Genomic DNA, 27,827 nt, shown 5'->3' on the forward strand with positions numbered 1-27,827 from the left:
GTGTCTCCTCCGCTTCACACCGGCCGGGCTCGATCGCACCGGCGAATCCCTTCTCGGTGCAGGCTGTCTTCTGGGCGGCGGGCTCCGTGACCTCGAGTAAGAATCTCGGCGGCCATTTCGCGCCCTCGGCGGCGGAGAGGCGCTACCGCGGGGTGGCGGGGACCGACTATCTCTGGGTCCTCTGCGGTCAACTGGTGAACGGGATCTTGAGTCCACCGAAGACCCGCGACTCGGGGACCGGCTGGGCGAGCGGCTTGGTGAACGGCTGCCGTAGCGGGCGCGTTTCCGCGGCGCGCTGCTCACCGATGAGCTGTTTCGCCTGACGGCCCGGCGCGTGTCCTGCTTGGGGCTCCGGCCGCGGGGTGCGCCCTTGGCTGGCGGAGGGCTTGCAGAGTAAGATACGGACCGTCCTCTTCTCGGAGGAGGCGATCTGCTGGCTGAGTAGCTATCTCTCTTGGCGCGGCGAGGCGGCGGGCTTCCGCTCAGACTGCGATCTCTGGGGCCATTTCGGGCTGGGGAGGGAGATCGTGAGTAGCTGGCGGATCGACCGCGTCGTCTAGGTGGGCTGGCCGAGTAGGAATCGTCGCGGCGTCCCCTGCGTGGAGGGGTGACCGAACGACTGTATGAGCGAGATCGTGACGAGCTACGACTGTACGAGCGGCCTCGTCCGCGAGGTGACGGAGATCTGGACACTGAGTTTCTGCGATCTGTGACGCGTCTCGGAGACCTCGACCTTGATCTTGACCGTGAAGAGTACGAAGAGCCAGTATATGAGGAGTAGCTGGATACCGACTCCGAGTCCGATTCGTCGGCGGCTGCGGGGGCGGGCAACGCCGGCTTGGGCATGTTTTGAAGGTACTCGCGCGATGCCTCGGTGAGGGCACCCATGCCGATACTGGTGAAGTAGTTGATGGAGAAGCGAATGTTGCGTGCGTTGTCTCTTGGGAACAAGCCGGTGAAACTGGGTTGAAGGATCTCGTCCTTCATGCGCACTTGGAGCTTCGACATGCCAATCTCCTCGGAAATGTCCTGGAAAAGAATCTTGATGAAGATTCTGGAACTGCTGGTTGTCTCTTCCTCGTTGAGGTGGATGGCGGAGAGGACATGCCAGCCAATGGCATCGGTAGCCAGTAGGTGAGCAAAGAAGCGCGCGATGTTACGCAGCCTATTCGTCTCGTAGCGATGGATCTTGTTGTAGTAGTCGACGAAAGAGTCCTCGAAAAGGCCAGTCCATAAGCGGTTGAGCTTAGCAAAGCGCTCTCCAATGAGACCGTGGAATTTGGAGTATGTTTTCTCCTGAGAGCAGATCTCCACAATCATGGAGGGCAATTCCGGCTCCTGTCCCGCGGGAAGGTTGACTCGGAGCAATTTGTGGACTGCTTCCTCGGGGTCGATCGACGACATGACCGTGAGGTAGATCGTTCGTCGGAGGTTGACCAAGTCGGTGTTGGACTGGTCCTTGATCTCCATGGCCTTCTCCTCCTCGTCCTCTTCCTCCTCTGAGCTCTCATCTTCGTCGTCGTCGTCCTCGTAGTCACTGCCCTCTCCCAAAATCTCAGCCTTCAGCTTCTTGTAAGCCTCCTCGTGCTCTTCCCACTGGGGGTCGAACTTGAAGATGTTCAGACTATCCTGAACATCAATCTCGCCATCCAGATCGACCATGTGCGTGATCTGATCCTCTTCTTCCACCAGATCCAGCTCCTCCTTGATAGGCGGGTTGTCCTTAAAGTTGTCCTTACGAACCTGGAAGAGCACCTCAATCATGTACTGCACGCGCTTATCGATATCGGCCTCGTGCAACACGTTCCTCAACTGGTCCCAAACCGCCATAGCAATCGCGGGCTGCATGTCTTGCAAGTGTTGTCCGACCTCGCGGAAGAAGTTGACGGCAATCTCTACGCTGTCGTCGGTCGGCTTGTGCAGGAGAAGCAGGAGCATCTGGCCAGCAAGTCTCTCGTGGACGACTTGGTGGTTGATAAGATGCGCCAGGAATGTCGTAGAGGAGACGCAAACAGCCTTGTCGCTGCGCTTGAAGCCCTTGCGGAAGGACATGATGAGGCGCTTCACCAGGAGTTCGCCGACCGCTGGGAGCTTCGTGTTGACGATGGCAGCCATGGCCGCAAAGACGGGCGTGAACGGCAAACTTGCTGCCTGCGCCTTCATGATGGAGCGGCAGAAAAGACCGCGGCCTTTGATCAGGTTCTCGCCAAACAGCTCGGGGACGATGTGCTTGATGTTGGAGTAGTTGACCTTGTTGATCAGACCGTTGATACTCTTCTTCAGCGCCTCCCACATCAACCTCTGGTATTCCTTCGAGCTCTTGTCGGTAATTTGAGCCTGGAGTGCCCTCAGTCGAGCAGGCGGGATGTACGTGCCACCGGATCGCATCGAAAGGAGCTTCTCGTACTCGGCCTTCGCGATGGCCTGCTTCTCCTCCTCAGTCTTCGCAGGCGGGCTCGGACGACGTTCCTTGGGCGCTGGACGGTAGCTATCGGGGCGAGCTCGATCGCGACCACGATCGCGTGGGCGCTCGCCATCGTTATCGTGGCGTGGTCGACGGTCGCTGATGTCGCGTTCGTCGGGAGATTCGCCATCGCGCTCGCGGCGCTCTGGGCGCGGCGACTCAACGTCTGCCGATGCCATCGTGCCTTTTGCTTTCCAAGTCCCAGAAATCGATCCCGGATTCGAAGGGAACTCGCGACGCTTTGAGGCAAGGGCGGGCGATCGGACACACGCTGATTGCTTGTTGGCGACTTTTTTTTTTTCCTTGGGGAAAGGATGCTTTGACGCAGCCTGGATGGAAGGCTTCCCAAGAAAGGCACCTAAAAATCATAATTGTGGCTGGGGACTTGCAACGCCCCATAATCGAGAAGGACGCACGAGCCAGTTGCGGCTGGAGCTTGCCTTCCTGACAGGGACCCGCCCAAGCAAGCGTGGAAGTGCATTGTCAACCGTGGCAGCTCCTCTGTTAGCACAGGTCCGGTCCAGTCCAGTCCACCAGGCGCGCCCTCATCCCCTGAAATCGCGACGACAATTTTCCCGATCGGCCAGCTAGCTGTTGACCTTTAGCCGCTTTCCTTCTTCCCCACGATACCTCTCCCACCCGGTTACCTGTCAACTATCTCACCGGCAGCCGCACTCGCAACCCGCCAATCCCTTCCTCACGCTCCTTTACTTCCGTTTTACCGAACACGACAATGGTACGTCGACCCTTCCCAGGAGACCTGTTCAAGCGTCCCACCTTGCGCAACAAGGGATGCAGCGCAAGATGACCGAGGGACTGTCATGGCTAACTTTTGCTCCTCCTCCAGCTTGGAACACTCGTCGGTCTCGCCATGCTCGTGGCTGCCTCTGTGATCTTCACATACTACTCCATCTGGACCCTGCTCATGGTAGATGCCCTTTCCCCCCATGCTTCCACCAAGACCACAAGGTGCGCTAACACGCCCCGCCGCAGCCCTTCGTCGATGACGACCACCCGCTTCAGAACTTCTTCCCTCCTCGCGTCTGGGCCATCCGCATCCCCGTCATCCTCATTCTCGTCGGCTGCGCCGTTGTCGGCTCTTTCTTGGGCACCGTTATGATCCGAAGCAACAGAAAGAAGGCCGCCAAGGCCAAGGCTGCCGCGAAGAAGAAGGCGTAAAGGATTTCAACCATTATAGGACGACTGTCGCGGCTCTCTGAGGGCCGATTTCGATATATGACAATCGGATGTCTTAACGTTCAAAGCCATCACAAACATCAAGCGAAGGGGGCTGCGCACTTGTAGACAGGAATGGGTATCTAAAGCTGGTTGTATTGGAGAATTGAGCACATGGCCAATCTCGGAGCAGTGCTACCTACTCGGGACATGTTTAAGGACTACTACCCTATGCCAGAGAGAAGAATACCAAAAAAGACCAATAAAGGAGTGAGTGGCACGACCGGCCAAGTATCCGCCCCCATGATCCTAGAGCATCGGCCAGCAAACGTGTTTACATGCCGACTCTTCTCCATCCAGTAATGAAATCATGGCGCGAATGACTGTTGGTCTAACCTGGCTCCAAACGCCCCTTGCATTGTTTCTCAAACTCTCTGATCAGCAAAGTCAAGGACCTCGCAATCGTCCTCGAAAAAACCATCCTCATCCTCCGCATGACGAGCTCCACGTCGTCTCCGAGTAGTGACAACAATCTCGTCACCATTCTCCCCACGATGCATGACTCTCTCCATCGAAGACAACGGAAGCGCCCGGTGGTCATCCGAGATGTTGAATTCATCTTCTGAAACCGAGTGGTGTCCAACGTCCAGCCGAACCATGTTGAGCGGCTGACCAAATGCCCATGCTTGGGAAGTGTTCGCCTCCACCGGGGTGTATGAGACCTGCGGGCGCTGTTGCCGCTTCTTCTGCTTGGGCGTGGGCCGCTCATCGAGGTTGGTCTCTGCCATGAGTGCAGCCAGCGAGGGAGTCGGGTTCGAGGCCTGTTCGTTGTATTCAAAGAGAGACACTCGCCTGTCGGTATGGAAGGGCTGGTAAGGTGCGCTGGATTCTATCTCAGCTTGCGGGATCGATGCCTCGGCGCTCAGATCAGCATGCAGCGGTCTGGCACGAGGGTCCAGAGTCAACGTATTGCCAGCGTCCATCTCTCGATCGGACAAGTCAAGATATTCATCTGAGTCGATGAACTGCCTAACAGCAGGGGCAAATCCATCATCTGGCAGCGCTGGCACCTTGAAGTCTTTGTATCGACTACCTCGTGGCATTCGCTGCTTCGGAGGCGTTGGTGCAGGGCGGCGGGTTTTGGATGGGTAAGAACGGACGAGACCATCGCCCACAACGTAAAGCGTATGGTACTTTCTACCAGTAATCCATACGACGCATGAAGCTGTGGGCAGCCATTGGCTTTGCGGCAGAGACACGCGGTTTTCTCCTGTGTGACGCAGTTGGTTGATGGCAACACCGGTCTTGCCGAGGGAATGGCTAATGCTGGCAGCAATCGCCCTGCCACCAACACTCGCAGAATCAACAAAGTTGCCGTGTGCCACGCCTTGCGCATTCGAGCTGCTCCTACGCGGCCGAGTGATGAGAGGTCTGGCTGCATGATAGGCTGCACCAAAGGCACTAGAAGCAATGGAGACGGCAGAGCTAGGGGCATCCGACGCGGGAGCTCCATTCTCTTCCGTTGCCTTGCGGCGGCGAGGGGGAGGCCAAGTAAACGCGCTCGATGGCATATCAAGAAGATGAACAGTTCCTCGTTCAGTGACCATGGCGATTCGCTCTCCGTTGGGCTTCGACCAAGCAACTTCGACAATTCGGGCCACAGTCATGCGCGAAAACTGGGCGATTTGACGTACTCTCGGGCCCATCGCGCTGTTAGACGCCAGTACCTGAAGCGGGGAAGACTTGGTGTATTGTATGCACATCAGGTCCCAAACGGTTTGCACGTCGCCCTTGCCGCTTGCTGTGAACAGCGACAAGCCCGTCGGCGAGAATGACAAGAAGCTGCATCCGAGAGGAGAAGCAAACGTGATCAGAGGATGCAACACGGCCGACGTTGGCAGACTGTCCAGGTCCAGGATAGACACAAGACCGGGATCCTTAGTGACCGCCTGGCCCGGCGTACCGTGAGTTGGCGGAAACTGAGGCGCATCGTGACGGGGAGGGTAGGAACCAGCCCACTGCTGGGCTGCAAGTGGTGGCGATCTCGGCTGTTGAGGCGGCGGTTGGTTCGCACCTTTGTTCCAGTACGAATTCCAAGCCTGCAGGCCTTGTTGACCAACCCATTTCGCACCAGAGATCAATTCCTGCGTGGTCTCGCGCATGATCTTGTTCACCATGCTCTCTGCCATGGGAGAGTCGACTGCGCCGGTAACACCAGGAACCACAGGCGAAGTTACCGAGGCAATACCGGGAGCCTTGCCAAAGATGGGAACCGGTACGTGTGCGCGAAGGGCGATCTGCGAGTTGGCGGCGGGAGGGCAGGAGGCAAGCCACTTGCCGTTGAGTGACAGAATCGGGGTTTGGGGGTTAGGACGCGGCGGTGCGGGCGAATGTCTTCGCTCCGCTTCTTCCGCAACTTCCCCTCTTGGAAGTTGTTGAAGGCTGGTCCAGAGCTTTCCCACGCAACCGAAGCGAACAGGACTGTCGACAACATCCACAATTTGTCGGTAAACCCAGCATTCTCCGCTCACCCCTGAAGCTATAACAATGTTGCCAGCATCGGCCTTGACGGTGAACGCGCCTGTGGGAGGTGGCGCCTTGAAGATTGGGCTCGTTACCGGCGTTGACAGAGGCACTTTTGGAGCTTGAAGAAGTACGTCAACAAGCTTCCCCGTCTTCAGGGAGTATAACTCAACGGAAGTCTGGTAGAACTCGATCGCAGGGGTGAACCGGCCAGAGGGCCCTCCTTTCTGGCTGCCATCCGCTCGAGGGCTACCGGGAACGTCGCGCTCTTCAGCGATGGTCTCATTTGCAGTTTGAATGGCGATTTCTGGCGATGTCTGTGGTAGAACTGGACCGTGGACAACAACGGCGACCAGAGGGCCAAGCTCAGCCTGGTCATTTGGAGTGGACCAAGGCAGAATCTTTGCGTTGTACACACCACCCCGAAGTCCCTTGAGGCCGGCAACACGGTCGAGGCCGCGTTTGGTCACGGAGTAGACTTCCAGGCCACCTTCGTACCCCGCCAGTGCGACGTTGTCCGATCCCGGAACAAGCTCGGTGTGGGGAGACGGCAGATTGTCGAAGCCGAAATGGTAGCCTTTGTCACCAGCCTTCAAGCCGGCTTTGGAGGCCATGTCGAAATCGATATCCGGGGCGCCATAAAAATGCGGCTGCGGTTGGTGGGGAAGTGGAGGGTGAGAACCAACTCTTGCGTGGGACAGCTGCGACTGCATGGAGCTACGGCGAAAGGCTGCAGCTGCAGCCGGTTGATGGTAGGCCTCAAGTGGATACTGGGCATCCATTTGGAAGCTGAGTGGGCGCTTCATATGATTTGGCATGCTGTTCGGGGGGGAGGGCGACGCAGTTTGGGGAGTCAAGGACTGGCGCTGGACAGCCCACCCGTGGTGGAGGCGACCGGAATCCTCGTAAGAGGACGGCTGGGTAGGCGGAGATTCACCCATGAGGCTAATCAAGTTTCCCGGAGAACCAGCAAGGCCTCCTCTTGCCCATTCGTGGTTTGTGCTTGCAGCAGTACTCGCGGACACAGACGTCGTGGAGAGGGCATCCAGGGTCGGCGAGATGGTGGGGTGCCCATCGTAGGGTGATGAGCCTTGAGCAATGGGTCTGATGTCGGGGGAGTTGACGGGAGGCGACGACGCATCGGAGGGGGGACTCTTGGAAGGACTGCCATTTCTTTGAATATGTCAATGGAGGTTGTCGCGACAAAGGTTGCGGTAAAGACACAGAACAAGGCAGCAGTGACTCAAAAGTGCTGATGGCGGGGTTCAGGAGAGGGGAGTAAGAACGTACGCAAACTTGCCCGCGGCGAGTTTCGTCACCGCGGCGCTAACTCCACCATCTTTCGCGTTCTTTCTGTCCTTCTTAGAGCCTGTTTTGAGAATATTCATGAGTATGATGTTCGTCTGCTGAACCTGGCGCGTATGCGTCAGAGGCGCGGAGTAGGTCCGAACTTACTCGGCATTCAAGTGGTGTTGCGCCGCAGTTGGAGCAGTTTCCTGCTCCAAGAACCTGCGTTCCCGCAAGGTAGCTCTACCCTTTGAGAGAATACGAGTACTTTGAATGTATGGAGAGTCGTGGAGGATCGCGATAAGAGGTTCGATGGTGGTATGAGGGGTATCGGGTTAAGCGACGGTTGGTTGGGTCTATTAGAGATGACGGAACGCGGCGAGAAAAGCGGCAGATGACCTCGAAGGGTGAAAGTGCCGCAGACGCTGGGATATGCTTCGATTTGAACGACGGCTCGATATGGCAAATGGAGAAAATAGGCAAGTCGTGCCTCGTATCGTTGGTGCAAGTTGTCGTTGGTGAAGGTTGTACGGAAGAAGCAGAAGTGTAAAGAGCGGCGTTCTTTCCAGGCACAGCCAAAATGGAGAGGAAGTAATTACGGTCGCAAGTGAAGAAACAGTCTATAGAAGGAAACAGAAGAGGAAAGACGTGACGGACGTGACAGGACGTGACGTGACGAGTATGTTCACGGGAATGCTGCTATCGTAGTTTGGTTTGGTTGTTGTTGATGAGTCGAAGGGAAGGAGCACGGGGGGAGGAAGTGAGGTCAGTCATGGCGACAGGTAGGTAGGTAGCATAGCAGGTCCCCGGTACGGAGTAGGTAGGTGCTGGTACGTGCTCCCCGCCAGCAGGTCTCCAGCAGGTCAGGCCGGGCCTGGTCAGGTACACCACCATCAAATCACAGGCGCGCCGGGGTCGTCTAAGAATGGGTACAGCGGTACATCGGATGCCTTAATGGAACAGAAGAGGTCAGATAAGATACGGGAAGCCGGACCTTCCTTACACAGCACCTCCCCTCCTACCCTTCAGCCCAACCTGCCACTTCCACTTCCACACTACGACGCAGTACTTCATTTACCCCTCGCGACATCATTCAGAGTCCACCTGCACTTTCGTCCCTCAGCAGGTCACTGGTGCAGCAGCTGCTCTCCGCGGGAGGGAGCGGGGCGTTTGCGTGCTTTCGCAGCTCGACAACCCGAGGACGGCGCCGTGCCCCCAAGGTGCCACTCACTGAATGCCCCCCTCCAAGCCACCCCTCCACGCCCTCCACTTCAATCAGGACAGCCAGTTGGAGGAACTGGGGCCAGGGTGCAGGGGTGTCAAGCGCAGGCAGCTGGCCAGGATTGGAATGAAAGAGGGTGGGAGGGTGAGGGGTGTTTCCGGGGAGAGGGACATCCAGGGCACTGGTGCTGCGCGCTGATGTTGCTGCTGCTGTTGATGCTGTTTGGCACTGTCCCGCAGGTTCCAGGTGCGAGGTATCTTCTGCCCCTCGAGCATGGCCTCCGGTACATCTCGGCGGCATGTAGCGCAGGACAGGATGCAGGACGCAGTGCGGATACAGCTACTATGTACAGATACAGCGCACCAATCTGGAGCCAGCCTTCTTCATCGGACAGGGGGTGGTTGGGACAGGTTGAAGATGATAAAGTCTTCCGAGGTATTCTTTGTGCTAACAATAGCTGCAGAAATACCTGTTTCGATCTCGGGATACTTGGCACTGCAAGCCATTAAGGTACGGCAGTACGTATCCCACATCAGCAACGGACACTTGCTGCTTGACACTCAGGTCGACACGCCCAGGCCTCTCTCTCTCTCTACGCGGTAGAGCAGTCGGGTCTGGCCTGGGCTGTCTGGTGTCCCGGAGTTCAGTCCAGCCCAGCCATCAACAGGAGCAACAATCGCATTATCTGCGATACGCCTCCAGAAGGCAGCTCTTTCAACACGGAACCGCAGATGCGCGGTAGTCTTCTCCTTGTGCGAAATCGAAGACGCAAACATCAAAGTCACATCCGCTTGTCAGAGGGACACGATCCAACGCTACGAATTCAATCTTTGTCTGAGACCCCTCGTCTCGCTCAACACTCACCAACTCTTCTTCCATACACTTCCACCGATTTACCATGTGCCTGACGGTTGGCCTCCCACACCACACCACACTCCTGGTGCTAAGCTGAGCTCTGCATACGCATACAGAGTCTCTTCTGCCGAGGCCGGCGACGGGCAACCCGACCTTGGAATCTCTCTCTGTCTCTCTCACTCTTTCTCAGCAGTCAGGACGCAGGCGGCAACGGCGCCAGGTCTAGTCAGAGCCAACCCAGTCAACCAATACCAAGACCAATGCCGAACTGACACTCCCATGGTCACTCACTCCTTCCACCTTCTCCCCCTCATCCACCAATCTCGCTCATCAATCTCCGTCAAATCACTACAATCTCACCCCTGTGTCCGGGACCAGCTGCTGACGCCTGGGCTGTGCGTGCCTACACGCGCCTGCGCCCGCGGTGGACGACGGATGATAATGACGATCCGGGGGTGACCGATGCCATCATTCCGCTTTGGCCTGGTGACGGCGGCGCAGACACGACCTGCTGGACGCTCTCAACCAAGCTTCCCCCGGGACAACAGCACGACGGTTCGTACACTAAAATAACGGTTGCCCGTCTTTCACCTACCGCCAACCTGGAAATTGCCTCGCAACCTCGCTTCTCCATGGCTCTTTACGGTGTGCCGTCGCCCATCCCATTTTACCCCCCGTCCCCGTCATCGGTCACCCGTCCATGCTATCGCGCGCCAGCTGTTAAACTGCCACACCCGACACTCTTCTGGCCAGACCGTCCAACTGACAAAGACACCTGACCCCTCGGTGGAGGACGGGGGGCCACCAAGTCAGGTGAACGGGCCACTCATAGCTCTCCCGTGGCCCACGAGAACAACACACCACCACTGACGTAGGTAGGGCTCTCCTGGTACCCCTCCTTATGCCCGCGGGCTCGCATCTCTGAGCACACCTCGAACCTCTCAACCCTCACCGTTTCAAGATGAGATGCCGGTTATGAAGTCATCTGTTGGGAAAGCTGAGTTCTGGCTATCGTCGGGTCATTACCTAAGACAACAGCCCCAATCCAACGAGGCGAAGCGAGGCGAGATGGTGCAGGACGAGGCGACGCGGACGATGCATGGCACGGGGACGCCCGTGGTCGCGACCTCGTCGAAGCGCAAGCGCATAGAGCGGTTTGAGGTCGGAGCTACCACCGGATGAATCCATCGTCATCGATGAGATCAAATTCGATGCGCTCCCGTCCGTCAGCCTGAGAATGGAACACCGGAATGCCATCGTGAAAAGGCGCAGTCAGTGGGTTCGACAAAACACACTTTGCGCCAATTCCCAGCGTCTCGTCCAACATCTGTCTTTCGGCGGATAATGCCATGGACGTACGTCGTCCAATTCTAAATCTGCCTTGACAACTCCCAGCCTCTCGGCTCTACAGTGTCCGAGGTGCCGCATTCGACGCTTCAAAAGTTGGACTCAGATGGCAGTGGCCCCTCAATCGGAGCCCACTGGTCCAGCCAGACTCGATAATCATCCATTCGCCATTCACCATCGTGCTTTTTCCATGCCGCACTCCCAGCCCAACTAAACACGTTCTCACTTCCATCCAGCCCCTTTCTTCTGACACCACCCTTCAACATGACGTGCACACCCTGCTCGGTTACTGACCCGATCGCGCTCGTGATCCAGTGCTTCCTCGCCGCGACTGAGCCCCACATCTCCGTCCGCAGCTGCCGGAGGTCTTGATCAAAGTGTCAGCTTACGGCTGCAACTCATCACCCGCGTCGTACGTACTCTCGTGCTTCTCGGCCGCCTGCGGTCCAATCTTGACCTTCGCGTCCGGCGTGAAGAACGCCAGCCATTGCTCGTTCAGCTCCTTGTTGTCGCTCGTCCGGTAAAAGTCCCTGAGGCGGAGCCGAAGGTCCCGGTCCATTGCCGTCTCGGTCGGCGAGAACGGCTCCAGCCGTGAGTAGCTGTCGTACGGCTCGACGCCTTCTGTCGCTGCGAATTCTCCCATTTTTCGACTTCGTGCAGTGAACTTTTTCTGTTCCTCGCTGATAATGTTTCTTTCAACGTATGCGGGCACACACCAGCGAGCGGCGGAGGTGTGTGACGTTTATACCCGTCCCAAGTCCCAGTGTTAGTTAAGTCTTCGGCCCGGGCACCTGGTCTGACGACACCCGAAATTCGGAACTGTTATCCGGGAAGGGAGACCATCATGAGAGTCGGAATTTCCGTTGCGGCGGTGGTACAATTGCGCGGCTAACGCACAGCAACCTGTCATCGTCTTCAAAACTACGATGCGATAGTTGGATCGGTAATCAGAGTCGTTGCAGGTTCCTTCCCATGGATGCGGGCTGAGTGCCGCCTTTCGTTGGGTTCCGAGGTTGAACTAGGGGCCGCCCCTCTTAGCACCGCAATCCGCTCCACCGAGCATCTCACCAAGAGAGGCTTAGCCTCTAATCTCTCCCCTTGGTGTAGTTGGTTCATCACGTTCGACTGTAATGGTTACATTGTCATCGAAAGGTCTCTAGTTCGATTCTGGAAGGGGAGAACCAATTCTTTTTTTGTCGGTTTTTGCTATTGCACAAATGCATTTCGGGCATCTCCCAGGTTCTGCTTTGCCGCATTTCACTGATTTATACAACATTCCAGTCCACTGCTTGGCGCTAAAGACTTAACACCGTCACTCGTGGTATTCGACTGGCTTTTCCTTTCACCTTTCACGTTTATTTGGGTCATGCTGTCGCGAGACAAGTTGTATTACTATTGTGTTGTCATCGGGGCTTGAAGCTCTTTATTCTGCGACGTTTGGAAATTAAAGGTTAGCAGACTTGCTAGGAAGACTCTGCAAAAGCCTCTGACCTGGAAACTATAACCTATCCACCTGTTCTTGATCTTCCAGGGGAATCAGGACGCTAGAGCGTAGGCAGTGTGGTTCATGAGCTTATGGCAACTGGCAAGTTGGTCATATTCAAATCACGAAGTAGCGAGTTTTTGGATGGGCGTTGGGTAAGACTGCCCGTACAGGCGATAAATGTATTGTTGGGATAGCCAGCCTTCCCAGCTCATAATATGTACTCAATGTACCTTGCCGCTATCTTCGAGATGCAGGGGTCGCGCGGATACTGCAACGCGGTGCGGATGACCGCTGGTGATGGGGACCCTCGTGCTGGGCGTGTTGGTTTTCTTGCTACTGAGGATTTTAGTGTTGTGTTTGCCGACGGCAATGGACCATTACTTACATCAGACAGCATCTACGAACATACGTCGGGCAGGGCGACACCTGCAATCGTCTTGAGTAGTCAGTCACCTGGGAAGCTGCCGGCGGAGGGACCGATATCGTGGCCGTAGTTTGAAGCTCAAGACGACTTGGTTGACATCTCTCACGTCGTCGTCGCGGGCGGAGAGGATGGCGGCTCAGTCTTGCCACCAATTCCACGGTCTCTGGCCATGCGTTTGCTCGGTCCTCAGGCGCTGTCGTGTGGCCATCAGCGCCTTTCCCAGGCGGTTCTCTCCCCAGTGCTTCTGTTGGCTCATGGCATGCTTAGCACTGTATCCGATGCCCCAAACGCGGTCTCGGGGTGCCGCTTCGCACAGCAGGCGGTCATGCGTGCAGAGCAGTTTTCTTGCGAGGTGTGGGTTCTGGCTGAACTTGGCGACGTTGCCCGCCTCCACGACTGCGCTCTTGACGGGATCCCACATCTCGTCGGTGAAGTCTACGGTTGCTTTGTCAAGTGCCTTTTGCCCCTTGGGGCTCGACGTGACGAGTATCTGGGCTTGTATAGCGGTGTCGTGGAATGTTGCTGCCTTGCAGTACATCATGAACTGCTCGGCGCAGTTGAAGGTGATGCTGCCATCAGGGTCGGCCTCGTCAACCAAGTGGCCGACAAGGTCGGAGATTTCTACCTTGGCCACCCGAAATTCGGCTTTGTGCCACTGTCAGAATTCTCCCATTCGGCATCTGGCATGTAGAAGAATATGGGCATGTCTGCCATGTTCTTCTTTCAAGGTGACGCCTTCTTTGTGGTAGTCTTTCTCGCTTGAGGAGCCATGGCGATTAAGTGGTGGTGGTGTTGGTGGGGTGTGTGTTGTTATGAGTTGTAAAAGTTCAATTGTAAGAGTATGTACGGTAAGAGTAAGGGAAGTATGCATCTTACTGGAAGTTGGCTAATGGTCTTATTTCATAATCCGTTCAGAGAAACTCTTAGGCGCAACTTTGTTTCAATTTCTGTACATTAAATTGAAGATCGACGAGACATCGATCTCAAGACCAACAAAGGTAACACCTATCGGAATATGCAGAACCCGTAGAACCTTCAGCTTTTAAAAAGAGGTGACTTAATCGCTTCATAACATCAGAACACCACCAGTGACGCATGACAAAAGGATCAACCCGATTCTGATATTCTAGCCAATGCCAGATATATAATCCGCAGAAAAACACTGGCATTTCAACCTTAGTGATTTGCTTCGGAGGCAAAAGCGGAGACTTCTCGCAACGCGGGAACCTTTTGAAGACGACTCGTCCAGAAGACAAAATGGTTGCAGTGATGTGTGACAAGGTGCTCGAAAATTCGCATCTCTGGAAGCTAGACAGTACTATTTAAATGCGGCACTCTCGGCACCATCCTCTCGCTTTCTTTTGATTGCCCATTCTACAATCCCGATTTCGCAGCTTCAGCTTTTACACTTTCGTCAACAAACTGGTTCTGGCCAGCTACAGCTAAAGATGTCTACCAACTCCCTGGTTTCCCTCCAAGCCCTCCTAGAGATCGGATTCTCACAGGGAAAGGCAGAGCAACTCTGGACGGAGTGGTCAAATTGGCCGGAAGGGCCCGTTAGCCGAGAGACAGACCCTTATGATGGGGGCTTGCAGATGACGTTTGATCACTTCTTCATTGCAGGCCTCGAGAGAGACGACGGAGATGTTTGGGGCGACGACGAAACAGAATGGCGAAACTCGCTCACTCGCTATGGTATCAATAGCAGCGCTGCATACCAATCAAACAAGTCAAATCTGAGGCTTCGACTTAACTGTTTAACTCAAAGATTATAATAAACTTAACTAATTAATAGATTTAAACTTAACTTACTAGATTTAATATGAAATTACCTAATTAGGAAGTTAGTAATACTATTATAAGGTCTCTAGGGGTTAGATATATACACTATATAGTGATTTAAGGTTATATTAACCCTATTAACCCCTCCTTATATATATATAGCTACTAATAGTAACTTAGTTGCTTTAAACTTAGTTCTAAAGGTATTAAGTCCTCTTAAGTAGAGATAGCTTTATTAATAACTTCTATAAAGTTAGTATAAGCTTAATAAGGCTAAATACCCTCTTATAATCTATTACTATTACTAAGATAGCAAAGATATTAATAATAAATCTACTAAAGGTTAGGAAGGTCTAATAATATAAAATCCACTACTTAATAAGGTTATTAATAAGTTAAATAATTAATAGATAATAATATTAATCTAGCTTAGAAGCCCTATTATTAATAACCCTCTAGGTCCTACTAGCTAACTATTAGCTATATTTAAAATTTTTATAGCATAATACTATTAAGATTAATATAAAAGAACCCTCTAGGGGTGTTAGAGGTGTTAAAATAGAGGCTACTTTATAATACTATTATTCCTAGTACTTATAAAGACCTCACTTAGTATTAATAACCTAAAAGCTTATTTCTAGTATATCTTAACACTACTTAAGCTATTATAAGCCTCACCTAAGGTATAAAATCATAGTAGTAGTATAAATAGGCGACTCTCTAAGCTTAGTATAATACTTATTAAGTACCTTCTAACTATTAATAATAAAGATATATAAGTAGATGTTAAAGTTAAAGTTAACCTCACCTTAAGGGCCTTAAGATTTATACTTAAAGTAGGTATAAGTAGGGATACTATTAATTAATAAGGTCTATAAGGATACTACTAATTAATATAAAGATTACTATAATAACCTTATACGCTAAGTTAACTATAATAATTAACTCTATAAAGCTATTTAATTAATCTCTTTATTAGTAGGGATATTATATAACTTCTATTAGTTCTCTAACTTATCTAAGAGGTACTTTATACCTATAAAAACCTCTTAAAGTTAGATATACTTATTACCTTTACCTTAGCTTTTATATTACTTAGTTTATCTATAGAGAGGCTTAAGAATATTATTAAGTTTAATAAGGATATATTAATCCTTATTAGAGAGGTAATCCTTATTAAGGAGATAATCTACTAAGTTATAAAGAAGCTTATTATTATATATAAAAGTATTAATCTAGTTATATTTAAGTAAAGCCTTTTAGATTATTATATATATTAAATTCTATTTTATAGTATTATTTAATATTAAGTTAAGCTCTTAAGATAACTTTTTAAAGATTATAAATATATTAAATTAATTATTAGTTTTATTACTAAACTCTAAGAACTTCTCTATATATTAAGGTGATAATTTAATATACTTAATAATATTATAGAGTTTACTAATAGGTTTCTTACTCCTCTAGAGTATTATATCTACCTCTAAGTTACTAATATTAATAAGATACTTAGATTAATCCTTAAAAATATCTTAATTAACGCTATAGATAATAGCTTAACTAACTAGATTGAGGATATAACTATAGTATTAAATCTATTAATAGATAGTATCTTTTTTATTATATAATAGTGAGATAGATAAGTAGAGTACTTTAATATAAGTGTTATTATTTATAGTGTTATTATAAACTATAAGCCTAACTTAGTTAAGTATTCTAAAGTTATTAATAACTATATATAGGGTAGAGGTAATATTAATACCTAAGTAGGTACTAGGTTAATAATAGAGGGCTAAGAAGTATTATATCTACTTACCTAATTTATTAATAAAGTAGCTAAAGATAGTAATAATTATATATTAATTAGGGGAAGTCTATAAATTAAATAATAGATATATTTAGCTGAAGGTATCCTATATCTCCTACTTAATTTATACTATCTTAGATATATATAAGTAATTAAGTTAAAGCTTTATACTCTCTCTAGACTAATAAACTTAGTTATTAATATTATAATTAAATAGATAGAGGATATACTAAATATATTAGTTACTAAATATTATAAATAGGTTATTTATATTAATAAAGTAGCTTATAATAAGCTCTTTAATCTAGTAGACTTTTAACTTAAGTATAGTAACTATAGTAGAGTAGTAATACTTTAGAGGTAAGCTTATATTATTAGAGTTACCTCTAACTTTAGAACTTCCCTACCTAATATAGTATATTATCTTAAGATAGTTAATAGTAGTAGTTATAGTAGAGGTATTAAAAGGCTTATTAATACTACTAGCTTTATTATAGTAGTAGTAAACCTAGTATATATTACTTTTATAAAGTATTAATATAAAAATAAGTAGACGTTATAAGTAGTATACTAAGTTAGTTATTAAGTAGAAGCTTATAAATAAAGAAGCCCTTATTTCTAATCTAAGAGGTATAGCTATAAGACCTCTTCTTTAAGATTAACTTAGTATTAAAGAAGGTTCTATTCTTCTATTTAGCTTAAGGTAGGGCTTATAGAGAGTCTTTTATACCTAGGTTAGTACTTAATATATTACTAGTAGTTAAGGTAGTATATAGTTAAGTAGTAATATTATAAAGCGTTAATAATAGAGTAATATTAATAAAATAATTAAGATATTAGCTAACGTTAAGTAGAGGTATTATAAAGGTAAGTAAAATATTAATAAAGGTATTAAAAAAGTATATAGATAGGTAAAGCTTTAAGAGATTAATTAGTAGTAATAGCAGTAGTAACAGCAGTAGTATTAATAGTAATATCAAAAAAGGGTTATTTTTAAGAGCTAATATAGAAGTTAAAAATAAGCTTTTTTTAAGCCTTAATAAGGAGACTAAAAACATATTAATCTAATAGTATAGCAAAAAGCGTATTTCTAGTACTTTTAGCACTTCTTAATAATACTAGCTTTACTACTAAGAAGTACCTAGCCCTACTCTACTACCTATTAGCCTAAAGATATTACTAAACTAATATCTATAACTACTTACCCTCTTTTTTTTTAGAGATATATTATAATAAGACCTAATAGGCTAGTAGTAAATCTACTATATAGGTAATTATAGAGATATCAGTTTAAAACTAGTTTAAGTTATCTATTTTAAGTATAAAAGTTATAAGGGTTATAACTTCGAGTAATTAGAATAGGGCTAGGTACTAAAATATCTAGGTAGGCTTTTTTTATTTTTTAAAAAATCTTTTAAAAATTATAATTAGTCTAGAGGTTAGACTTTCCCTTTTTCTAGTTAACCTCTAACTTATTTAAGTTAACTAAGTTAATAGCGATAGCGACTTAGCTATTTGAATCTCTGAATAGCCTTAATTTGATTAGCTGTTTGATTGACTTATTTGAATAGACTTGGTTTGGGTGCAGCGCTGATCAATAGTGACACGCAAGATGCCATTATGAACCCCGAATTCGAACACCTTCGCTTGGCTCAATCCGCACGGTTCTTGGCTAAAGACACCGTCGAGATGCGCTACGCCTGGTTGCAAAGATGCGCAAACCAATCCACGACAATTCCGTCCCTGCAATCTTCAACAGCAGAGAACGATGGCCAGGCACCCGAAAACATTCCACACGAGGCCAATCGTGGACCTCCGTACAAACTGAAACTGTACAAAGCTGCAGAATTGGGTCGTGCCCATCGACTATTCGACGAGAACGGGGCGTTTGACTGCATCGCAGATCTCCGCAGTCCTGCTCCTTCAGACTTCACTGCACATTCGTCAGCATTCTACTTCAGCCCTGACATCGAGGTTGCCCAACTCGAAGGCGCTTACGCGAAGCGCAGGGCGAGTCGCTCATCAATTGTGCTCATACAGATCACGATACCGGTCGATGAGATTGACAAGCTGCCAGACGAAGAGATTCTCTCTGGCCTGCACTGGACGGACCTCCTGTGGAAACAACTAGTCTGGTCATCTCGAAGAGGAGAGATTATGTCGGGCGACCTCCGTAAATATCGAGGAGTGACTATCATCGTTGGTACTAAGGCTCGATTACCGAACGCAGCGTACAGCAAGATGGAATCCCCAGGAGATATCAAGAAAGATTGTATTTACATGGTCACCGAAAAGTTTGAGTCACCGTCGGCAATTCAATGGATGTTTTCTGCAGAGGGTGAGGAATTCTTGAGAGATCACGGTAGCTTCAAGGTCGTTAGCTATTTCTAAGCACATTTGCTACCTGGGCAAATATTCTTACTATCTTCGGCACCAACTTCTGACCCAATTGTCCAAGTGCTACATTTTCATCTCTTATGCGCTCACAGACAAAAGCTTATCTACATTATTTAATAATATTATTTAATAATGATTGCAAATCGACTAGTTATTGACTATTGAGAAGTTGCACCACTTACTGCAAATCGGTCTGAGCCGTGGTCACATTTATGAGGCTTTGTACAATCAAAAGCGCACCTAGTAAGGCCGAGAAAAACATCGAGGACAACAGCGAAGATCAAAATGACAGCCGACTGACATTCTCCATAAGTAACTCAGATTAATCTGCGTGCAGTAGATATGTCCAACTCCGCCCGACGCTTCGTAGCATAGATGGCGGAGTCGTCAAGTCAGTATGCGGGTCGAACAATCTAATATAATAACCAGTTGGTGATCGTGAGACCTTTCCCCCTGTACACTATGTTCTGCAGCTTCTTCCGCCCTGCGCAGTAAGAAAGATCTTTTCTTTACCCAGCATAACGGTCAAAAGGTCCTACCACTACGTCATTGATATCGGCCAACGCAATGAAGCGGTACGATAACGAGATGCATTCCAAATGCCGTAGTTTTAAACTCGTACCACGCAGAGCACATGCCGCATCAGGCTCATTCTTCAACTTGGCAGACCTCAAAGTAATGCAACCACTGAGCTGTTCTTGCATGAGAGCTCCACAGACTGTCTGGGGTTCGATTCGCAGACGGCCCCTGAACATCAACGTCCCACACCGGTGGAGTCCAATAACACAAAGATCTTCATTGGATTAGTGAGGGGTCGCTCGGGTAATAAAAATCTCGTGGCTCCCAGGATTTGAAACGTGGTTCTCCCGGAAGCACCGGCCAAGACCTCGGACATTGACATCGTCAACCATGGCTCAGATTTTCTTGTGAGTTGGATTTCTCATCGCCGCCTCACCGAAGCAATCAGATATTGACCAGTTGTTCACAGTGTTGGCGGTACAGGCCACATCGGCGGCGCTGTGCTTGAATTACTTCTCAAGCAACATGCGGACGCCAAAGTGAAGGTCTTGGTGCGAGATGAGGCCAAGGCAGAGCGTCTGGTCAGCAAGTACCCGCAGGTCAGCTATGTCGTCGGTGACACGGGCAACTTTGAGCTTCTCGAGAAGTGCAGCAAGGAGGCCGACATCGTCATCAACACCTCCCCGGACATCACGCACGACGCGGGTATCAAGGCGATCCTCGCGGGGCTGAAGGCGCGCGAAGGACCCAAGGGATACTACATCCACACTTCGGGAGCTTCTCTTATCTGGGACGAGCCCGCCGGCTCCAAGGATGCCCGCTGGTGGGACGACATCAAGGACATCAAGGACATCCTCGCCTTCAAGGGCGAAGCCCACACGCACGCCGTGACCGACAAGATCGTGCGCGATGCGGCCTCGGACGTCAACGTGGCCATCGTCTCGCCGGGCTTCGTCGGCGGCATGAGCCCCTCCATCGAGCACCCGACCCCGATCACCACGCCCGCCATCTTCCTGACCGCCCGCGCCATGAAGACGGGCTGGCAAATCGCAGAGGGAGAGAACACCCACGCCTGGATCGACGTCTCTGATCTCGCGAGGATCTTCCTGATCCTCATCGGAAAGGCCATCAACGGCGCGTCCGACTCTGAGCCGTTTGAGCTCTGGGGGCCGGAGGCGTACTACTTTGCCACTGGCGAGGATATCTCGTTCGCCAAGTTCATGAAGCACCTCGTGCCCGTCCTCAAGCAGCACGGCGTCATCGAGAGCGAGGAGGTCAAGTCGGTCAGCGTGGTCGAGGCCGCGAGAACCAGCATGGGTGGAAGCGACTACGACCCCGACGACACGCCGCCGCCGCCTGATACCTGGGCCATGCACATTGCCATCATGTACGGAATCAACATGCGCGTCAGCGCTTCCAGGATGGAGAAGCTCGGCTGGAAGGCGGAGAAGGGCAGCGTCGTCGATACCTTCCCTGAGTTAGTCACCGAGTTTTTGAAGCGGGAGAAGAAATAACTTAGCTCGTTTTCGTTTCTTGCGGACAATATTTCACAAACTGGTAAGATTGGCGGTTGTTTGTAAAAAAAGAAAAGTACATGTATGTGCGCGGGGGGCGGATTGCTCCCCTATTGCTGCAAGGCAGAAATCTACGCATGTGTCTCTAATAGCTTCGCTGCTCACTTAGGCGCTGGGGAGTGTTTTTGCTACAGCGCAGCATTTGATACTGGTTTCAGAAACAAAAAATGTTACATCCTTCATTGAGATCACGAATTACAACACATCTCGTTGCTTTCCAATGTGAATGATCTTAGGTTCGGTTTCCTGCACCCAACTATTTGTGTTAGATTAAGCTATCTATTGAGAGTCAAATTACTCAGGTGGCGTCACAACTTTGGAGTAATGAGTGATTCCAGAAAGACAAGAGATTTACATAAGATGTGCAAAATGAACTGAGAACTGCATAATTATCTGGTCATGAACACAGCCGTAAGCGAGACAGATGTTTTTACCCCGTAGTCTCTTATGTTTTGTCTGTTCCAGTCTCTGCGTCTGTAATCTCACTTATAAAGGAATATGAAACATGAGACCTTGATTGTGTTTAGTACAATCAGAGACGTGAGGCTTTCGAGTGAAGGAAATTTTATTTGAATTTTGTTCAGTAGCATGCATAGTCGAGCAAAAGCTAGTCTGGCTTGGTCAGATATCTTAGATGAAGTGCTTAGCCCGCGATTCAAATCCACTTCCCATCAATCATCTAAAGCGATTGGGTTATCAATGCTCCCGCCCTTGCCTTGCAACTCCTTTCCTTTTGCCACAGATGATAACACAGGCGCTGAACCGACATTCTGTGTTAGTGGATGTCTAACGGAATTAACCTCAGAGTAATGCTTCCTCAGCGTTTTCACAACTTCGCTGACGCTATCTTCTTCGGACTGGCGTGACACTGATAAGCTATTCCCGTTTCTTACCGATGAAGTGCTCACAAGCTCTTCTCTGACTTGATTGGTAGTTTTGAGCGGTGTTGATTTGTCGATTATGTTTGTTGGCTTGCTTGCCACTCCAAGAGCACCTGACGATACTGCCCCTGAGCCTATCTCTTGGGATGAAGAGTCGCCTAATAAGTCCAAGAAATGGTCGTCGTACAATTTGAATTTTGCCGGGGGGTTGGATGTTGCCGATTGTTTCGGCCGTGGCGTTACTCGAGGAGAATCTTCTGCCTTCCTCTTTCGCCCGCGCTGCCTTGTCTGGACTTTTGGTAACGCACTTCTCTTAGAAGCGGGTTTGCCATTTCCGGCTGACGCTTTCTCTGGGCCCTTCCGCCATTCGAAGAATTCCTCGTCGGACATTCCCCAGCTGAGAACCGCGTCCAGCATCACAGACTGGACACTTTCAATAGGCTTCTCCACGATGTCGCGGTCAGCTTCTTTTCCAGTCGAAACCCCGTTAAGCACAGGCATTCCCTGAGGGCATATAGCTTCCTCAATGCCTGGAAATATCTGGCGTGGGTCAATGTCGACAACGCTAGTGACCTGACTTTTCTGCTTCACATTCTTGACGAGATCGCGAGCGCCGGGTTCTTGGGCCAACAACCTCTGGTTCAATGCAACGGGCGCCAGGTGACGAAACCACCATTTTGATGGCTTGTTGTAGTGAAATCTGTCTCTCATGTACGGTATGGTCGTGCGCAAGCTCTCTGTGGAATAGCGTTTGTACCAGTCCCCGTGTATGCAGTCTAAGTTGCTTAGTTCGTTGTCGCTGGAAACTTTGGGATTCCGGCAATATCGCAACGCTTGAAAATTCGGAAACTGGCTGATGTTTGATTTGCCTTTGTCGAACTGAGATCGCAGCTTTGGGTCGAGAATGCCCCATTGGGCCTCAAGTCGCCTTCGCCACGCATTCCAGCTGCTTTCACCCGCATCGGCCGATGTTGCTGAAAACTGTTCCACAAGTATCTTCTTTGTAGCCAACTCTCGACCAACAGCTGTACCACAGCCGTGCAGGCCTTTGGTGTAGTCGCACCCCGCCATCATGGCATACAAAACGATACCATTCGCCGAAATACCCGTCTTCTGTTCGATATCTCTCAGCCGGTAGACTTTTGCTTCGTCCTTGCTCTTTTGTCCATTGCTTTTGAGGAGATTTTTGACAAGGACATCGCACCCAAACATAAGGGTATCCGAGTCCTCCGACCATACCGCATCCACTAGGCCTAGCCTCTGTAGGGCAGCGCATTCAGCCTCGGCTTCGCCAGGAGCCTGACGCCAGGGTATGTGAAGTTTCGTCAAGGTCTCCTTAAAAAAACCGCTGTTCTCTTCCCTGGCCCTTCGTCCTGTAGAATCCTCGGTCTTCTTGTCGCGCTTGACATCTGGCCGTCCTTCACCATCGAACACAAAGATGATCTCGATACCGATGTGCATCAGGGACCAAATGCGGTCGAGCATGTTCAATTCGCGTGGTCTGGCGGGAGGAGTCCCTAGATGAGCAGATGTTAGATGTGCCTCATTTTGGTTATTGGGCAAGTGTGAGTAAGGATTCGGGAGGAAAGAGCACAAGCAAGCTGGGTGCGTGGGACGTCAAACGCAATAGAGGAGTGTGACGACGAACTTCTTTTGATCTCCTCGAAGGCTTCAACAGTGATGGCTTTGTAACGCCAGTGCGCTTCGTCTATGGCTATGCGAAGTGGCCGACGATGTTTCTTGATGTGGTCCGTAGACCATTGCGCTAGCGACGTGACGACGCCTGCCTTGTCGATGATATCCCAGAACCTGAAATGGACATTAGCTGGTGCAAAGGTGATCTATCCAAGGTTTGAACTTGCCCGTTGATACCCATCTCTGAATCTAGGAAGAAAGGGCGTCTGACTTGGATGAGGTTTGACAAAACGCGTATCGCGGGCAGCAGCTACTGGTTTGAGATCGAATCCAAGGGCGGCAAACCGACGACTTAAATACGTGAAAAGAAAGAGGGAGCCGTATAGAATTAAATCGAAGCGAAAAGAATGAATGCAGCCGCGCAAGGCAGGTGTATCTAGATCCGCGACGCGAGAAAAGCAATAATGCGTTGCACTGTGAACCTGGAGGGAGATTTCACAGTAACTTCCAAAATAGGCAAAGTGGGCCCCGACTACCGGAGGTGAACGGAGGTCGACGCGGAAAGATCCCCGGAATGGTTGAGACGTGAGAGTTTCCTCGATTGACAGGCTGAATTGTAGTCAAAATAGAGTAGAGGGGAGAAAGAAAGAAAAAAGAAATAAACGTGGAGTGGGCGAGAGCGAAGGGACGCTAGGACGAAGAAGGCACTGTGCAAATGGCAGCAGCAGAAGGCGCAAGTGAAGCATCCCAAGGCAGGTGCCATGGGGATATAAGGAGGTTCAGACCTCCAGCCAGGCAACAGCGGGTGTAGCGGTGACCGTGAACATGCCGAGTATGGCCCAAATGTCAGCTCAACACGAGTTCACTATATCCAACGCTGGGGCTAGAGGTTCGAATCTCGTTGGGATTTCTTTTTTTCCTCTTACGTCCCCGTTTCCTAGCGTCCTACTTTCCAGGCACCGACAGATATGTTTGTTCGTCAACTAGATAAAGTATGAGCATTGCAAGAGGGTATACACTAGTAGTACAAGTACAGTCATGACCTGTAGTCATGATGGGTCTCGCGGCCCTGTCCGCCTCAACCCCCGTCAACGCCGTCGTAGTGCCCAATGAATCATACCGCGTCCCCGCGTCATCTTACATCTTGATACCCCTAGCATTCACCTCACCCTTCTCTCCAATGTTCAGACGTACGCGACAATCGGGGCAATACCACTTCGTCGTGCGCGCGGGTATCTGCGCCATGCCCACACACTCCAGGTGGAACCATTCCTTGTCGCAGTTCTAGGCAACTTGTTAGCTCAAGCGGATGCTCACGTCAAACAGAGAGACTTACTTCGTTATCGCATGCAATCATATCCCCGAAGCTAACGCGGTTGCAGTCGCAATATCTCGGCTCGTCGGGATCAATCGGGTTTCCCTCATCGTCTTCCTCTAACTCAATCTCGATCGGCTGGCCCTTCTCCTTCTTTTGGGTTCGCTTCTTCTTCGGCGCGGCCTTTCGCTTAGAGGCGGCACTACTGCCTCCAGCGTTCGTCTTGCTGACGATACCTGGCGCGGGCTTTCTGGTTCTCTTGCTCGGCTGTCTAATCTCTGGCACAGGAGTGTTCCTAGCGGTACTAGTTCTACGGGGTCGCTCGGCGGCCAGTGAGGGCTGTGGTTCTTGACTACTGGCTTTTCCTCGCGAGCTGGGACGACGACTCTCCGGGACGGGTGTGGTGCCTGGCGTCGCCGCCCGGGAGGACGACTGCTTGATAGACGGAGCGGCTGACGATGAGCGGTGTACGAGCGGCAGCTGGGGCTGCGGCACAGATGTAGGAGGATCAACTTGTTGCTGGGTTTTCTTAGCTTCGCCCCTTGTCTCTCTACGTGTTCCGGGGTCACGAACAGGTGGAAGAATTGGTGTCGTTGACTTTTTGGGAGACAACACCGGTGGTGGAATCGGCGTCTCGGCCGGTGGCTTTGTTACAATGTTCGCCGGGATGGGTGCGGGAGGTGGTCCAGCTTGAACGACAGAGCCAGTTGGCGATGACGCTGGTGCACTTGTGTTCGCAGGCTTTGGCGCAGTATTTGTCCCAGGTGCATGCTCCTGACCTGGCACAGGGATGGGCACCGGCGTAGTCATCTTGGGCGTAGCAGCGGAACCTCCTGGCGTGAGGACCGGCGGCGGAATGGGAGTTTCGGTCAACGGCTGAGAGGCAAGATTGGCTCTCAGATTCGGCAGCGGGACGGGAGTCTCCGTCTTGGTGCGCTTCGGTGCCGGACGTGGCGCCGGCGTTTCGACTACTTCTGGCTTCTCAGCTTCCGCCTCTGGGATGGAGTCTCTTTTCCGCTTGTTGCCATTCGCCTTCGGCCTAGACCTCGAGCTTGACTTGGGCGCTGCTTTTGTCTGCTCGTTGTTGGCAACTGACGGTGCGGGTGGCTTGTCGCTAGACATTAAAAGCCGCGCTGCCTCTCTGAACTGCCGGGCGGATTCCTCAGCCTCCTCGGCCGCCTGTTTGGCTAACGACTCCCGCTTCAACTTCTTAGCTTCGTTCAGTTTCATACCCCTGTTGCTCAGCTGAATGTCGTCGGATGCGAGAGCAGCAGCACTTATAGCGCCCTCGGGAATCGGCTTATTCTCAGATCCAGCATCAGGCGCAAGAGCCGGCGGAACCTGATCAAAGGTTCTGCCTTCATCCTCGGCCTTCTTCTTTGCCTCCTTGTAGGCATCAATACCACGACCGAGTGTCTTAAGCTCTCGCAATATCATAGTATCGCTTGGGTTCCATGTAGCGTTCTTCTTCATGCGCTTCCTGAGCCTAGCAAGCTCCCAGGGCGTCAGCTGCAGCCAGGGAGCATCCGTGCTTCCTATCACGGCGTTCTCCGGTGGCGGCTGCAACGCAGCGGCAGGAGTGGCTGGCACAGTGTGGACCTTAGGAGGACGCGAAGCCGGTGCTTTCGGGGTCTTTGGAGGTCTTGCTTTGGGTGTTTTGACGACCTTGATTCTTGGTGCAGGCGTAGACCGGGTAGGTGGAAGAGATTCCTCATCCTCGGAGGAGGAGCTTTCGTCGCTATCATCCGAGTAGGCCACAAACTGGTCGTATGGCGGAAGAACCTCACCGGGAACAGTAATCCTAGGAATCCGTGGGCGCCGCACCTTCTCCCCATCCCCGGTCCGCATCATCTTGGGTGCTCTGACCATCTGCGGCGACTTGGATGTTGCCACAGGGCTCTTCTGCTCCTCCGCGGGATAGTTCTCCATCATGTTCTTCAACTTCGCCAGGATCGCATTTGCGCGATTATAATGCCGGTTGACGTTCTCTGACATGCGCACCGCCTCGGCATGCGAGTACACCCTCGAGCTGACAGCATGGTTCAGACTGCTTGAGATATCGGCGCGTAGCTGTGTGGGTGACGGCCGCTCGTCGGCCGGAAGACTGGGAAGCTTGCCCCAGGTGGAGGTGAGGTTGTGGACGTTGAGGGAGGCCTCGGAGTATGTCTGGTCGAGCTTGCCGATCAGGGTAAGGGATCGCATCATATCGGAAGGGAGGTACTCTGTGAAGTCGAGAAAGTCGGTGACGGTGGCTTGCGCATCGGGATCGGCGCGCATCTCGAGAGATTCGACGGAGTTGCTGATGGAGCCAAGCGACTGGCGGATGTCGTGCTCGACCGTGGTCTTGTTTTTGGGCGACACATCGACGTCCATGGCGTCGCCGGCGCGCTCCTCGGTGGTGGCCATCTTTGCTGAGCTGAAAATATCTCTGCGGCCGCTTCTTCGGAGCGCTAATCCCTATGAATGCATTTGTATCGTAAGTTGCGATTGTGGGTGTTGGTTGCACTGCAATTCGGTGCTGCGCATACTTTGGGATGTTGTCGGCTGGCGCGTTTGCGAGGGGAGTCGCGACCTTGAGCGTCGCCCAGTTTAGCTTGGGAAGCTTCCTGACGCTAGCAGGAAGTAGCGGGGCCCCTGACATCCACTGACAGATCCTTGTTGAGCTGACCTTGACTTGGTCTGTGCTTGTTGTCGGAACATACAACTTCCATATCCGAGCTGCCGCTGGGCTCCACGGCGGCTCGAGCACGGGCCCGGTCAGTATCTTTCCGTCACGGTGGACCTCGCCGACCCAGGTGACTCTTTAGTGTCAATGATCAACAATGCCAATCGAGATCGTCACACGCAGCTTTCGACTTCAGAGCTGAAGCCATTCAGCTGCATCTTAGGCAGACGTGTTTTGTCTTTCTCTAAACTATAGGCTCTTGGAAATACATAACAATCTGCGGAAGCATCATTCAATCAAGGACACTTCAATTCAGCATGTGTCTAAAAATAGCCCATTGAAGAACTCCCAACGCCGAAAAGCGAACGGACAAAAGCCTCCCAACGCCGTATCGTACAAACAATGTTTCCCGCCGGTCGTTTCCCATGATTCCAACTCAGCTAGCCCGATTACCTCCCCTGCATCCCA

At 50.8% G+C, this 27,827-nt stretch overlaps 8 protein-coding genes and 1 pseudogene across 9 annotated transcripts; 3 read left to right on the top strand and 6 right to left on the bottom strand.

The window, feature by feature from the left end:
* Positions 1-643: 643 nt before the first annotated feature.
* Positions 644-2,643, bottom strand: GCG54_00007866 (annotated as a pseudogene). The gene has a single exon. A coding segment is annotated over exon 1 (2,000 nt).
* A 554-nt stretch (positions 2,644-3,197) lies between these two features.
* On the top strand, positions 3,198-3,643 carry GCG54_00007867 (Dolichol phosphate-mannose biosynthesis regulatory protein; the record flags this gene model as incomplete). The annotated part of the gene is made up of 3 exons (XM_045407843.1): positions 3,198-3,200; positions 3,312-3,392; positions 3,458-3,643. 3 exons carry the CDS (start codon positions 3,198-3,200, stop codon positions 3,641-3,643), a joined length of 270 nt encoding a protein of 89 aa, XP_045263232.1.
* Positions 3,644-4,065: 422 nt separating this feature from the next.
* GCG54_00007868 (uncharacterized protein) lies at positions 4,066-7,551 on the bottom strand (the record flags this gene model as incomplete). Its single annotated transcript, XM_045407844.1, has 2 exons — positions 4,066-7,336; positions 7,454-7,551. 2 exons carry the CDS (start codon positions 7,549-7,551, stop codon positions 4,066-4,068), a joined length of 3,369 nt encoding a protein of 1,122 aa, XP_045263233.1.
* Positions 7,552-10,963: 3,412 nt separating this feature from the next.
* On the bottom strand, positions 10,964-11,517 carry GCG54_00007869 (uncharacterized protein; the record flags this gene model as incomplete). Its single annotated transcript, XM_045407845.1, has 2 exons — positions 10,964-11,241; positions 11,295-11,517. 2 exons carry the CDS (start codon positions 11,515-11,517, stop codon positions 10,964-10,966), a joined length of 501 nt encoding a protein of 166 aa, XP_045263234.1.
* Positions 11,518-12,920: 1,403 nt separating this feature from the next.
* GCG54_00007870 (uncharacterized protein) lies at positions 12,921-13,489 on the bottom strand (the record flags this gene model as incomplete). Its single annotated transcript, XM_045407846.1, is given in 2 exon segments — positions 12,921-13,429; positions 13,441-13,489. 2 exon segments carry the CDS (start codon positions 13,487-13,489, stop codon positions 12,921-12,923), a joined length of 558 nt encoding a protein of 185 aa, XP_045263235.1.
* Positions 13,490-14,232: 743 nt separating this feature from the next.
* On the top strand, positions 14,233-18,764 carry GCG54_00007871 (uncharacterized protein; the record flags this gene model as incomplete). Its single annotated transcript, XM_045407847.1, has 2 exons — positions 14,233-14,513; positions 17,945-18,764. 2 exons carry the CDS (start codon positions 14,233-14,235, stop codon positions 18,762-18,764), a joined length of 1,101 nt encoding a protein of 366 aa, XP_045263236.1.
* Positions 18,765-19,679: 915 nt separating this feature from the next.
* Positions 19,680-20,803, top strand: GCG54_00007872 (uncharacterized protein; the record flags this gene model as incomplete). Its single annotated transcript, XM_045407848.1, has 2 exons — positions 19,680-19,696; positions 19,759-20,803. 2 exons carry the CDS (start codon positions 19,680-19,682, stop codon positions 20,801-20,803), a joined length of 1,062 nt encoding a protein of 353 aa, XP_045263237.1.
* Positions 20,804-21,983: 1,180 nt separating this feature from the next.
* GCG54_00007873 (putative flap endonuclease 1-like) lies at positions 21,984-23,229 on the bottom strand (the record flags this gene model as incomplete). Its single annotated transcript, XM_045407849.1, has 2 exons — positions 21,984-22,027; positions 22,053-23,229. The coding sequence occupies 2 exons, from the start codon at positions 23,227-23,229 to the stop codon at positions 21,984-21,986; spliced, it is 1,221 nt and encodes a 406-aa protein (XP_045263238.1).
* A 1,287-nt stretch (positions 23,230-24,516) lies between these two features.
* GCG54_00007875 (PHD finger protein ING2) lies at positions 24,517-27,100 on the bottom strand (the record flags this gene model as incomplete). The annotated part of the gene is made up of 2 exons (XM_045407850.1): positions 24,517-24,663; positions 24,716-27,100. 2 exons carry the CDS (start codon positions 27,098-27,100, stop codon positions 24,517-24,519), a joined length of 2,532 nt encoding a protein of 843 aa, XP_045263239.1.
* Between the last annotated feature and the right edge of the window lie 727 nt (positions 27,101-27,827).

Source organism: Colletotrichum gloeosporioides (genome assembly GCF_011800055.1).
Source record: "Colletotrichum gloeosporioides strain Lc1 chromosome Unknown consensus_51, whole genome shotgun sequence".
Lineage (NCBI taxonomy): Eukaryota > Fungi > Ascomycota > Sordariomycetes > Glomerellales > Glomerellaceae > Colletotrichum > Colletotrichum gloeosporioides.